Source organism: Dreissena polymorpha, chromosome 4 (genome assembly GCF_020536995.1).
Source record: "Dreissena polymorpha isolate Duluth1 chromosome 4, UMN_Dpol_1.0, whole genome shotgun sequence".
Lineage (NCBI taxonomy): Eukaryota > Metazoa > Mollusca > Bivalvia > Myida > Dreissenidae > Dreissena > Dreissena polymorpha.
The window spans coordinates 63462090-63474425 of record NC_068358.1 but is presented as its reverse complement, the minus strand read 5'-3'; the positions used below and the strand labels follow the sequence as shown (position 1 = coordinate 63474425).

The following is a 12336-nucleotide window of genomic DNA, read 5'->3' as shown; positions in this document are numbered from 1 at the left end:
ACAAATAGACACAACGAAGGAAAAAAACTTAAGTCTGTAACAATTATGTTTAAGGAAATACACGTGTTGTTACTAATTTGGAATTTCAATATTCCGATGCTCACGAACATTCACGCGTCTTGATGTGCAGTGTCTGTTACAAGACACGATTATGACTAAGGCGGCAGATGTTTTGTAAACATTATTGTGCTACATTTAATTAAATACAACGTTCAGCCTTATCATATCAAAGGTAAGTATATTAAAACAATTAGCGTGTGTGTGTTGAACGACAGGCATTTGAGGTTTGTCATTACATGAATTGTCCTGGACGGCTTTGCCCTGTCCTCAGTGTTGATAAAACATATTTGCGTATTTTAATTTCTTATAGCAATAATTTGATATTTGTAAGAATGTGTCATTGTTGACATATATTTTATATGCATTCAGTTATATCAATGAACAAAAATAATTGCTTAAGATAAAGACACAACGATTATAAAAATGCCATTATTTACGTATGTGTTGAAAATAAATTAAATTTTCAAAATGGCAAATCGAATGTATTTTCTGAAATATAAGACATTTAAAGATCAATGAATCTTACTCACGGATAATTTATCGAAAACAAATATTCAAAATAAGCTGTTTGCTATATATCGAAGGTTCTTCTAAAATATTTGGAGTGTACTTTGAAATACTTTAAAATTAATGAAAACATAATTCAAGTCGAGTACACGTTGTTCATCCCTTGTACAGAGATTATTGTGCACTTTGATATAGTTATACTAGGTTTTCAGATGATTGTTTATTTCGAAATTCTAAATTTCAAGAGTATGGTGTTTTGCTAAATTATTTTGAATGGCTCAATTATTGTGTATAGCTAGATTATTGTGCATGGCTTATTTATCGGACATTTTGAACTTATTGTGCATTTCTTAATAACTGGTCGTTTCGAGATGAATCTACAAATCGAGATTATTGTACATTCGGAGATTATTGTGCATGTCTATATTATTGTGCATGTCTATATTATTGTGCATGTCTATATTATTGTGCATGTCTATAATATTGTGAATGTCTATATTATTGTGCATGTCTATATTATTGTGCATGTCTATAATATTGTGCATGTCTATATTATTGTGCATGTCTATATTATTGTGCATGTCTATATTATTGTGCATGTCTATATTATTGTACATGTCTATATTATTGTGCATGTCTATATTATTGTGCATGTCTATATTATTGTGCATGTCTATATTATTGTGCATGTCTATATTATTGTGCATGTCTATATTATTGTGTATGTCTATATTATTGTGCATGTCTATATTATTGTGCATGTCTATATTATTGTGCATGTCTATATTATTGTGCATGTCTATATCATTGTGCATGTCTATAATATTGTGCATGTCTATAATATTGTGAATGTCTATATTATTGTGCATGTCTATATTATTGTGCATGTCTATAATATTGTGCATGTCTATATTATTGTGCATGTCTATATTATTGTGCATGTCTATATTATTGTGCATGTCTATATTATTGTACATGTCTATATTATTGTGCATGTCTATATTATTGTGCATGTCTATATTATTGTGCATGTCTATATTATTGTGCATGTCTATATTATTGTGCATGTCTATATTATTGTGTATGTCTATATTATTGTGCATGTCTATATTATTGTGCATGTCTATATTATTGTGCATGTCTATATTATTGTGCATGTCTATATTATTGTGCATGTCTATATTATTGTGCATGTCTATATTATTGTGCATGTCTATATTATTGTGCATGTCTATATTATTGTGCATGTCTATATTATTGTGCATGTCTATATTATTGTGCATGTCTATAATATTGTGCATGTCTATATTATTGTGCATGTCTATATTATTGTGCATGTTTATATTATTGTGCATGTCTATATTATTGTGCATGTCTATATTATTGTGCATGTCTATATTATTGTGCATGTCTATATTATTGTGCATGTCTATATTATTGTGCATGTCTATATTATTGTGCATGTCTATAATATTGTGCATGTCTATATTATTGTGCATGTCTATATTATTGTGCATGTCTATATTATTGTGCATGTCTATAATATTGTGCATGTCTATATTATTGTGCATGTCTATATTATTGTGCATGTTTATATTATTGTGCATGTCTATATTATTGTGCATGTCTATATTATTGTGCATGTTTATATTATTGTGCATGTCTATATTATTGTGCATGTCTATATTAATGTGCATGTCTATATTATTGTGCATGTCTATATTATTGTGCATGTCTATAATATTGTGCATGTCTATATTATTGTGCATGTCTATATTATTGTGCATGTCTATATTATTGTGCATGTCTATAATATTGTGCATGTCTATAATATTGTGCATGTCTATAATATTGTGCATGTCTGTATTATTGTGCATGTTTATATTATTGTGCATGTCTATATTATTGTGCATGTCTATAATATTGTGCATGTCTATATTATTGTGCATGTCTATATTATTGTGCATGTCTATATTATTGTGCATGTCTATATTATTGTGCATGTCTATATTATTGTGCATGTCTATATTATTGTGCATGTCTATATTATTGTGCATGTCTATATTATTGTGCATGTCTATATTATTGTGCATGTCTATAATATTGTGCATGTCTATATTATTGTGCATGTCTATATTATTGTGCATGTCTATATTATTGTGCATGTCTATATTATTGTGCATGTTTATATTATTGTGCATGTCTATATTATTGTGCATGTCTATATTATTGTACATGTCTATATTATTGTGCATGTTTATATTATTGTGCATGTCTATATTATTGTGCATGTCTATATTATTGTGCATGTCTATATTATTGTGCATGTCTATTTTATTGTGCATGTCTATATTATTGTGCATGTCTATATTATTGTGCATGTCTATATTATTGTGCATGTCTAGACTATTGTGCATGTCTATATTATTGTGCATGTCTATATTATTGTGCATGTCTATATTATTGCGCATGTCTATATTATTGTGCATGTCTATATTATTTTGCATTTCTAGATTATTGTAAAGTGCTAGATTATTGTGGATTCCGAAATTTGCGTTCATTGATATAGTATTGTGAATTGGTAGAGTCAATTGCACTTGTGAATTTCGAGTCAAATGTGATTTTCACGATTTGTGTACATTTCTTGATTATTATGCATCGCTATATTATTGTGCATTTTGCGAGTATTGTGCCTTTCAAGAGTATGTGTGCATTTAGATATTATTGTGCAGTGCAAGTTCACTGGATGTTTCGATATTTTACGGCATTGATTAAGTATTTGGGCTTTCTAATTCAGTGTGAATCGCGAGATTATTGTGTATTGTCAGATGATTGTGAGTGTTTAGGTTATTTTGCGATTGTAAAGTGTGCGTTGCTGTTGTTATTTTTTGCATTTCCAGAGATTGTGATTTGCTAGGGTAAATTGCATCGCTAGAGTATTGTATTTTGAGAGAGTAATAGGCATTGCTAAAATGTTGAGCATTTCGAGAATTGTATTCATTCCTAGAATTGTGTGCATTTCGCGGTTATTGCGCAGCGCTAGAGTAGTTTGCATCGTTACGGTATTAATCGTTGAGCGATTAATGAGCAATTTGAGACAATTGTGCATTCCAGGCTATTCTTCATTTTTATATTATTTTACCTCTAATGTAGTGGGAATTTCGAGATTATTGTGCAATACGAGAAAAAAATTCTTTGCTAGAGCATTTTGCTTTGAACTGATAGATTTATCGATCAATGTATGTTATGTAACAGGTTTGTAAGCAAAATCTCCTGAAAGTTAAGTATTGATTTGTCGGACTTATACCTATAAACCAATATAAAGCACATAATAAAACGGAAATGCATCCAATACCAGTGTCCCTTAAGGCAGCGGTTATTCATCTAAAACGCATAACAAGCACCGAAGACAATTGATAGATATAAAATCAATAAAAGATATTCATTTTTATTGCCACATATGCATTGTCCATGTATTCAATAAACATAACATTTACGTTTGTATTGAACATGTACACGTTGTTGACTGTTTAGTTTAATTTTCGCACGAAATACTAAACACTGTCGAATGCTATACACATGAATCGCGATTGTTAAAATACCCTTTTGTTGGTGATGGAGGCAGTTTGGTTGACAACAGATTCGCGCTACTTGAGCTAGACATCGACTTGAGTTCAATTACCGAATCTGATTCTAGTTCCGCTAAGCTTACCAGGCTAGTATTGGTTGAGAAATTATAACGAACTCCTAAAGCTCTAGGTGCAAAGCCTTTTCCTCGAGATGTCAACTCTGGGGACACAAGATGACAATGGGGATCTTGATAGGCCATTTCTATTAGTCTCCCGGTAGCAGGGCTATAATTACAGCAACACCTTGTCGGAGACAACCTCTGGTTGTTTGCGTTCATATTTGCAACCCTCCCATAAACAGCATCAGGTTTAATGGATATAACTTTGGTTCCATTTAAATTGCCGAAAGCAACATTTGATACTCTGTATGTTGGAAGCCGTTTGACGTTTGTTTTATCGGAGTAGTATATTGTTTTAGACTTTCCATTAATTTCCAGCAGTTCTTCCGACGTGTAGCAGCATCGACACAGCGTCCTCTTGAACGCCAGACGGAATTTCTTTGACATTGAGTTGTAGAGAATGGGGTTGATTGTTGAGTTGCAAAAATAAAGCACTCCTAAAAATACAAAATTATAATAAATATGTTTAATAAGTGTACAATGTTGTTCTTTTAAATTATGTTATTTAATTATGTAACATTTAAATTATGTTATTAAACTTTTCGTAAAGTTAATTGAAAAATTGGCGCATCTTTATATAAAAATGTCAAGCAATTTATTACAACGACAGCTTACAAATTATCAAAATCATATTAGGAACTATTATTTTAAGTTGCACATGTGGCATATTAATATGTATTGTCAATTAACTTAACAGTACATGTTTTGCTAAAGAAGAATCTACACGAAGACTTAGCATGGTCTTCTTTTAATTACATTTTATGTATTACAAATAAAATCTTAATTCAACAGATACCTTACACAATATTTATACCTGATATATAGAACAGGTCGCTCTGGAACTTAATAAGTGACGGTGTCCATTTTTCTGTGGGCATGTATGACGTCATCAATCTTTGGGCGTGAAACGGGGCCCACTGGACGAAGAAAGCGACAACAACTGCAACTGAAAAACGAACGAAGGATACTTAAACATAAATGACATTACAATTAACTATATTTCCATTCAGAGCGATTTTTTCTTCATGTGATGTGGTATTCTAGAATAACTTATCAAAACTTTAAAACATAATAAGGACATGATGTTGTTTATAGTGATGATTTTAATGAAATTGTTTTTCAACACGAAACTATTGATAATTCTACCTTATATTTACCAATATTAATATATTATATATAACTATATATAGCCCTTTACCGCTACACTTACTGAGCATTCTTACAACAGCCCTTCTTGCTCGAGTTTTTGATTTATGTTTTGAATCCAGTTGAGAATTCCTCAGCTGAATTCCAATCAGCCCGTACATAATTGTTATCACTGCCATTGGAAAGACGAAGAATACAAAAGTAGAAATTTGAAACATGTGTGTCATCCCCTTTTGCCACTCAAATGGGATGTTACACTGCAGCGAATCCGCAATACCGGTTCCGTTGATGACTATATACGGGAAGACCCTAGTGTGAATCGGGTAAGGAAGAGCAAACAAGCAGGCAATAACCCAGATTGAGAACACCATTTTCACTGCTCTCGACAGATTCGATAACGTCTGCGCTTTTAATGGATGACAAATGGCGATGTATCTCTCAATGGTGAACGCCGTTATAGTCAGAACAGAGGCGTATGACGTCATTTCCGCCAGAAAAGATTTGAAAATACAGAGCGGTTCCCCAAAAGACCACGGGTATGCTTCCCAAATTCCATAAACCTCTGTTGGTAAACCTGAAAATATAAAACAAATGTCAGTGAATATGTACGTTGGTGCATATTTCGCTTAGGTTGAAGCCATTCAAGTAAATAAATATCGAACTACTTTTTTTTCTTTAAAGTCAAATACCACTTTTAAGATGAAAACGTTGGTTATAATACATAAGCTCTGTTTTATTTTTATTTTTATTTTAATGTTCGAAACGTCACAAGTCATGCATAATTAAATGTAAAACTTTTAACTGAAGCTATCTTGAATAACTAGTCTTTATAAATGTTCTATGTCTTGATGTCGAAAATAAAAAGACGAATGCGCAAGTTTGACGCCATCGTTTACCGCGATTTATTCCACTACAACATTTTCTAAACAGAGTAGAACTATATGATTGCTTCTTTCTAAAGGGACACCTTTAACAGTCAGTATAGAGGTTAGTTTCATAACTAAAACGCAATAAAATAATTGTATTACTACGCAAAACAAATTATTCGTGAGATCCAATACCATGGTCTAGAATTACTTCAATATGTTGCTAGGTTCTGAAATATTGTCAACAGGAATGTAAATGATGCCTGTATTGTTCCGATTCATCTGTCTCGAAATTGTGTAAGACTGTTGCTTTGTTATATTTAATCATAGAATGAATAAATACAATTAAAAATAACTTTATATAATATTCTTTTTTTCTTTTATTTGGATTAGGTGTTTGCTTATGAAAACGGTTGCGATTAATTACAGGAAAACCCGTCATCACACGCAATGTTTTGTATTCATCTTTACAAGGCGTAACTATCGAAGGAAAATAACAGATATTCGTCAAATATTAATGACATATAATATCCCTAAATTATTTGAATGGTCCGTCTCAAATGTGATGAATTTTCAATGAACCGAGGGACATATTAGTTCTATTTTTTCTCTAAGAATTGGAGATAAATCTGCCTTTACTTCAGATATAATTAATGAAACACAACTAGAAAATACCACACATCGAAACTTTGTGATTAATGAGCGAATTGAGACACCGTGGCATCAAACGAAGGCTTTGAATGTCGTTTCCTTTAACGAGGTTGTTTATTAAGCATTAGATTGTATTTGTACAGCGTTTAGCTAAATTCAATAGTCGATACAAATAAACTTGCGTGGGTATAAAATACTATCGCTAAATAGTTACTTTACACGTTCACTGTCCTCGGACACTGGTCCTTGTTTACGAAATCAGATAATATAACATTGTACTGATTCGAATGCAGCCACATTTAATACACCCTCTAACAAGGAATTATCTTTTTGTAATATTATCTTTCTATTTTTTTTATTTTTTTTGTTGTTGTTGTTTTAGTATTCAATTCAATTGTATTAAATGTCTAATTGATGATCGTAATATACATGAGTCTAGTGAACTAGACAAAAAAGCAAATTGATATGTTGGTTATTGCGGGTTTTTTTAATGTGTCAGGTGGCTCTTATTAAATTCTACTAAAACGAGCTTCTGTTTATGTCCTTAAATTGCCCACGCATTACTATGAATCGCATATAAAATTATAAAAGATAAAACACTTTTAACCAGCATTGTTCTTTCATGTTTCAATATCTCCAATACTTTTAAAATGGCATCATATTATTTAATTGTTCTACCTTTTGGCTTTTTATATAAAATTGTCGATTGCAGTTTACTTTCTTATTATTTCTTTTGTGCTTGTATTCGTCTGTAAATGATATTCAAAACATGTTAAAGTCACTTGTCAAAACATTAAATATAAGCAAAACAATGGAATGTGATGTAAATTACCACGTATGCGTTTATTAGTTTGGGTTCACATTTCCGCTAAAAATGCAAACTGGAAAGTACGTCAAATATCTAAATTATGTTTAGAAATTAAGTTTTTAGTGAACCGGATAAACATACAAATTCACAAGCTAGTTACTCTGAAATACTTTAAATTGTGAGTTCGCACTGTTTACTGTGAGTTCGCACTGTTTACCGTGAGTTCGCACTGTTTACTGTGAGTTCGCACTGTTTACTGTGAGTTCGCACTGTTTACTGTGAGTTCGCAATGTTTACTGTGAGTTCGCATTGTTTACTGTGAGTTCGCACTGTTTACTGTGAGTTCGCACTGTTTACTGTGAATTCGCACTGTTTACTGTGAGTTCACACTGTTTACTTTTGAAGAAAAAGAGAATCAGTTTAAATCCTTTTTAAAATTAACAAACAACATTACAGATTAAAAATTAAATGATGATATCTACACATTACAACCATGATTGTTATTTTTATGTGATCACGTTTAAAAATAAATCCCACTTCTTTCAAAACGACAGCATATAATAACATTGTTTTGAATTTTTGGGGTTTTGCTTAAAGAATTGTCCTCAAAATTTTGAATTGGATTTTCACTGTATTTGTCTTTCTTGCGTCTCTGTATAGGTCTGTAAATGATATCAAACGGATTATTAAAGCTCCTTGCACACACATAACATACAATCGAAGATCGGTAAAAGAAAATAATCTTTGTAGCGTTGTACTTGTTATGTGTTCTGCTGTTCTTACTTTTAATGGTTGGTATAATGCCAATAAATAGTGTTGTCATTTTTTAATATAAAGCTATGTATATTTAGTTATTTATTTTAAATATTGATAATTTTTTCAAACTGTACCAATAAATACCAATTAAATATATACACAAACAAACTATTTAAAGCCATGTAATTTGCTTAGCGTGTACTTAGTTGTACATGCATACCTAAAGTGTAAATAAATCCATTAACCATAGTCCATAAATTGCAGCAAATGAATCCTGCACGATGATTTGTATAAAAGAACATTTTTTGTGCTGAAAATATCCGAAATAATTTTACTACATTTGTAGAACAAAATGCATTTCGTATTTTAAGCCGAAAAAGTTATTTTTATTAATTCTACTCTGGTACGATTTTAGGGCAAACAATAATTAACCGTGTTCATATATGAGTTAAACCCATTTATGCCTAGCGTCTAGAAAAAAGGCCTTGACAAACAGCGTAGACCCAGATGAGACGCCGCATGATGCGGCGTCTCATCTGGGTCTGTGCTGTTTGCTTAAAGGAATTTCTGTAAGAAATATTCTAAAGATAGAAATAAATATACTAGACATCCCTAATTTTGGAAATAAATTGACCCAATTTAGAAGAATGGACGAGTCCACTAGGCATAAATGGGTTAATCAGTGATTAAAAACTTACCAAATAACAGGGTAAGCATATCCGACATGGCGAGACTAAAGAGGTAGTAGTTTGTAGCCGTATGCATGTATGCGTTTCTAACTATTACTATGCACGTGCATACGTTCCCGGTAATGCCCGTAATGAAAATAATCGTGTACGCAAACGTCAATAACCACACGGACGCCATGTCGCGACGTCGTTCGCCCATCATTAATGCCAGGTAAGAGTCGACGTCTAAGGCAGCGACGCCGTCCGTGGTCTTCAGTAGTTCGCTTGAATTGTTCATAGTTTTGAATTAATATTATTCCATAAAAACTTGATAAAAGCCGCTATCGTTCATTTAGAAAAGAAAAGCTCGGCATTTTTTTAATCTTGTGAGCATAACGTGTTCTATCCACAATATGGATTAAATACTAACGCATGGTAAACTCCGTAATTATTTAAATTAAGTGTCATGTAAAGTAAGTAGAATTAAATTTCATCAAACGATTTATTGCAATTATACATTCAGAGTCGTACAATGCACACAGCAACAATTTAGCCGTAAACAGTGTCCCTCCGACACCTTAGAGAAACTGTTTGCTCATGCCTGATTTCCAATACTTGTACGCACGGATAAGGCTTAGCGTTAAAAGACATCACCTCTTTTATTCACGTTGCTGACATGACCAACGCGACACGGGCTTATTTAAAGTTACAATATGTGGGGGTATGCAATTTGTATGTGACATTGTTTATAAGTCTTGCAATACTGCATCTTTTAGCAATAGTTCAGACATGTACATGAAATGGGGACAATAACAATTAACTAATGCTAATCGTGTATTGCATCATGACAAACACAATTATTGTAAATGATAAAAGATCCCGATAAAAAGCTATGTAGTCAATAACATTACGTGCAACGCCATGATTTATTTGTTGAACCCCCCTGCAAATAGGACCTTGTTTAATTCAAGTATCACTCATGCTGCCTACAACGTATCTTGAAGAAGATTGAACAAGAAAACTTGCGTTTAATTATGTGGTTCCTATTCCATTCATTGTGTATTTGTGGATTGTATCCAGATTGCGCGATCCAATATAACAATAGACGAATCCTTATGAGATCGAAACATATAATGGGTCTATTATCATCGATGGAGATGCACAAATGCTACATGTATAAAAGTTGGTACAGTTGGTATTTCTTTTGAAAACTGAGACAAATTATCAATATACACAACTGAAAATAATTAATTAACAAAAATAAACAGTAAGTAATGTTTATTTAATATTATAAGATTATGTAGACTACATTTCAGTAACATATATACGATGACGTTGATGTTATTTAAAGCAACTTAAATACTCAAAATCAAAGAATATTTCGTAAAATATTTCGTAAAATAAAGTAACCCAATTAAAAATGAGTGTTCCTTTACAGAAATAACCAGAATTTCAACGCTAGATGTGGTCTGGTAACTTTGATTCAACAAGATATAAAATAATCGCTTTCAGTTTTGTGTGTCACAATATATTCACTATGAATTTCCTGCGACGATATCCGAACATTCACGAGCAAACGCGCATTGTCAAAGACAATTAGAATATTTAAGCAAACCAAAATACAGCACTAACACTACACTCAACCATGGATCGCGACTATTATCAGTTCAATGCTCGAAAATAAATTATACTGAAAACATGTTATAGCTTGATCGAGATAACATGTATATGTCTGTGATTTGGAAAATCAATGAAGGTTGTTGTGTAAAATCTGTGAGGGCCGAGTTGTTAAGGTGTTTGACTCGAAATCAAATTGGCTATGCCCACGCATATTCGAATCCTGCTCGCATCGATATCGTATTTTTAACATATTCGAACATTTATAGAATTGTGTAAATGGAAACAAATGCAATCATAGCCTGTTTGAAATTGTTATTTAAAACTTCATTGTAATACGCTTAAAACATTTTTTATATAAACATAAGACTGAAACTGCTACAAGAAAAATATCTCTAGAAACATTATTATAAATTAATTGCCATACTATAAGTCAAATCAGCATCCACAATAAACACGTTAAAAGGTACATATTGTTTTTGAGATCATTCAATAAGAAAAGCTTATTCAAAATCAAAACTGATATGAGAAAATATAGCTATTAACTATTATATTGAATAATGTCATAAACTATTATTTATTGGCAGAGAATATGTTTTCACTTGATTTAATTGAGTGCATCAAAAATTATGATTGTTCTGAGACATGTCATTGTAATCACTAAACTATACAATTATTCTTATTTATACTTTTGCCAGATGAAAATCGATAGTATAACAACGATCGTATACAGTTTAGCTTTATACTATCGCTATGTTTAGATCAGACAAAAATTGGAGAATATGTTTTTATCAACTACGGAAAGATAAAATAGTCAAAATATGCGATATTTGATAATCATTACTGGAAAATAGGGAGGAAATAATAGGATAAATAGAATAGTATGTGTGCTTTAGATAAAAAGCAAGTTTATCATGCTCGGCTCGAACCATGTTAGCGCTACATCGGTTCTAAGACTCGCATGATAAACTTGATCTTTATCCAAAACTCACATAATATTCTCTTTTTACCAAATAAGGTTTGCGTGTTAAACACATTAAAACAGCAGATAAGTGCAACTCTAATTGCATCAGCATATAATTAATCGTATCATCACAAAACCAGTTGTTATCAACACAAAATCAGTTGTGACGAAATTTCGTTCTTTAAATATGTTCTGTTCATGTTCAATATTTCGCGGTTTTTATGTGCTACATATCTTAAAAGTGACTCATGTATTCAAATTAAGTTTACGCGATGTTAACTGTGTTAATATAAAATGACATTTGATAAACAGTGAACATTATATAGCATATTATTTCCAAGTAGACGCGTATTTCCCGTTTGCTTCAAATATTAAAAAACATTAATCTTAAATATATTCTCATGTTTTCTATCAATTTGTCATGTTATCAGTTAATATATGTTTGTAATTGGTCCGATGCAAGACAAAGATGTTGAAGCCTATCTATTACATTTTTATTGAGAATTACCATGACGACCGACTGAAGATAAAGCTTCAACGTTGTT

The 12336-nt window shown here is 31.6% G+C and overlaps 1 protein-coding gene across 1 annotated transcript; it reads right to left on the bottom strand.

The window, feature by feature from the left end:
* Nucleotides 1–4091: 4091 nt before the first annotated feature.
* On the bottom strand, nt 4092–9628 carry LOC127876284 (pyrokinin-1 receptor-like). Its single transcript, XM_052421404.1, has 4 exons — nt 9241–9628; nt 5526–6035; nt 5130–5261; nt 4092–4752 (listed from the first exon to the last, which is right to left on the bottom strand). Exons 1-4 carry the CDS (start codon nt 9506–9508, stop codon nt 4139–4141), a joined length of 1524 nt encoding a protein of 507 aa, XP_052277364.1. The 5' UTR covers nt 9509–9628; the 3' UTR covers nt 4092–4138.
* Nucleotides 9629–12336: the final 2708 nt, after the last annotated feature.

Excerpts from the sequence above, each read along its gene's own strand:
- LOC127876284 (XM_052421404.1), bottom strand. The coding sequence starts at position 9,508 with ATGAACAATTCAAGCGAACTACTGAAGACCACGGACGGCGTCGCTGCC. Across the intron at positions 6,036-9,240 it reads TATGCTTACCCTGTTATTTG|GTTTACCAACAGAGGTTTAT; the intron begins GTAAGTTTTTAA and ends TTATATTTTCAG. Across the intron at positions 5,262-5,525 it reads GGCTGTTGTAAGAATGCTCA|TTGCAGTTGTTGTCGCTTTC; the intron begins GTAAGTGTAGCG and ends TTCGTTTTTCAG.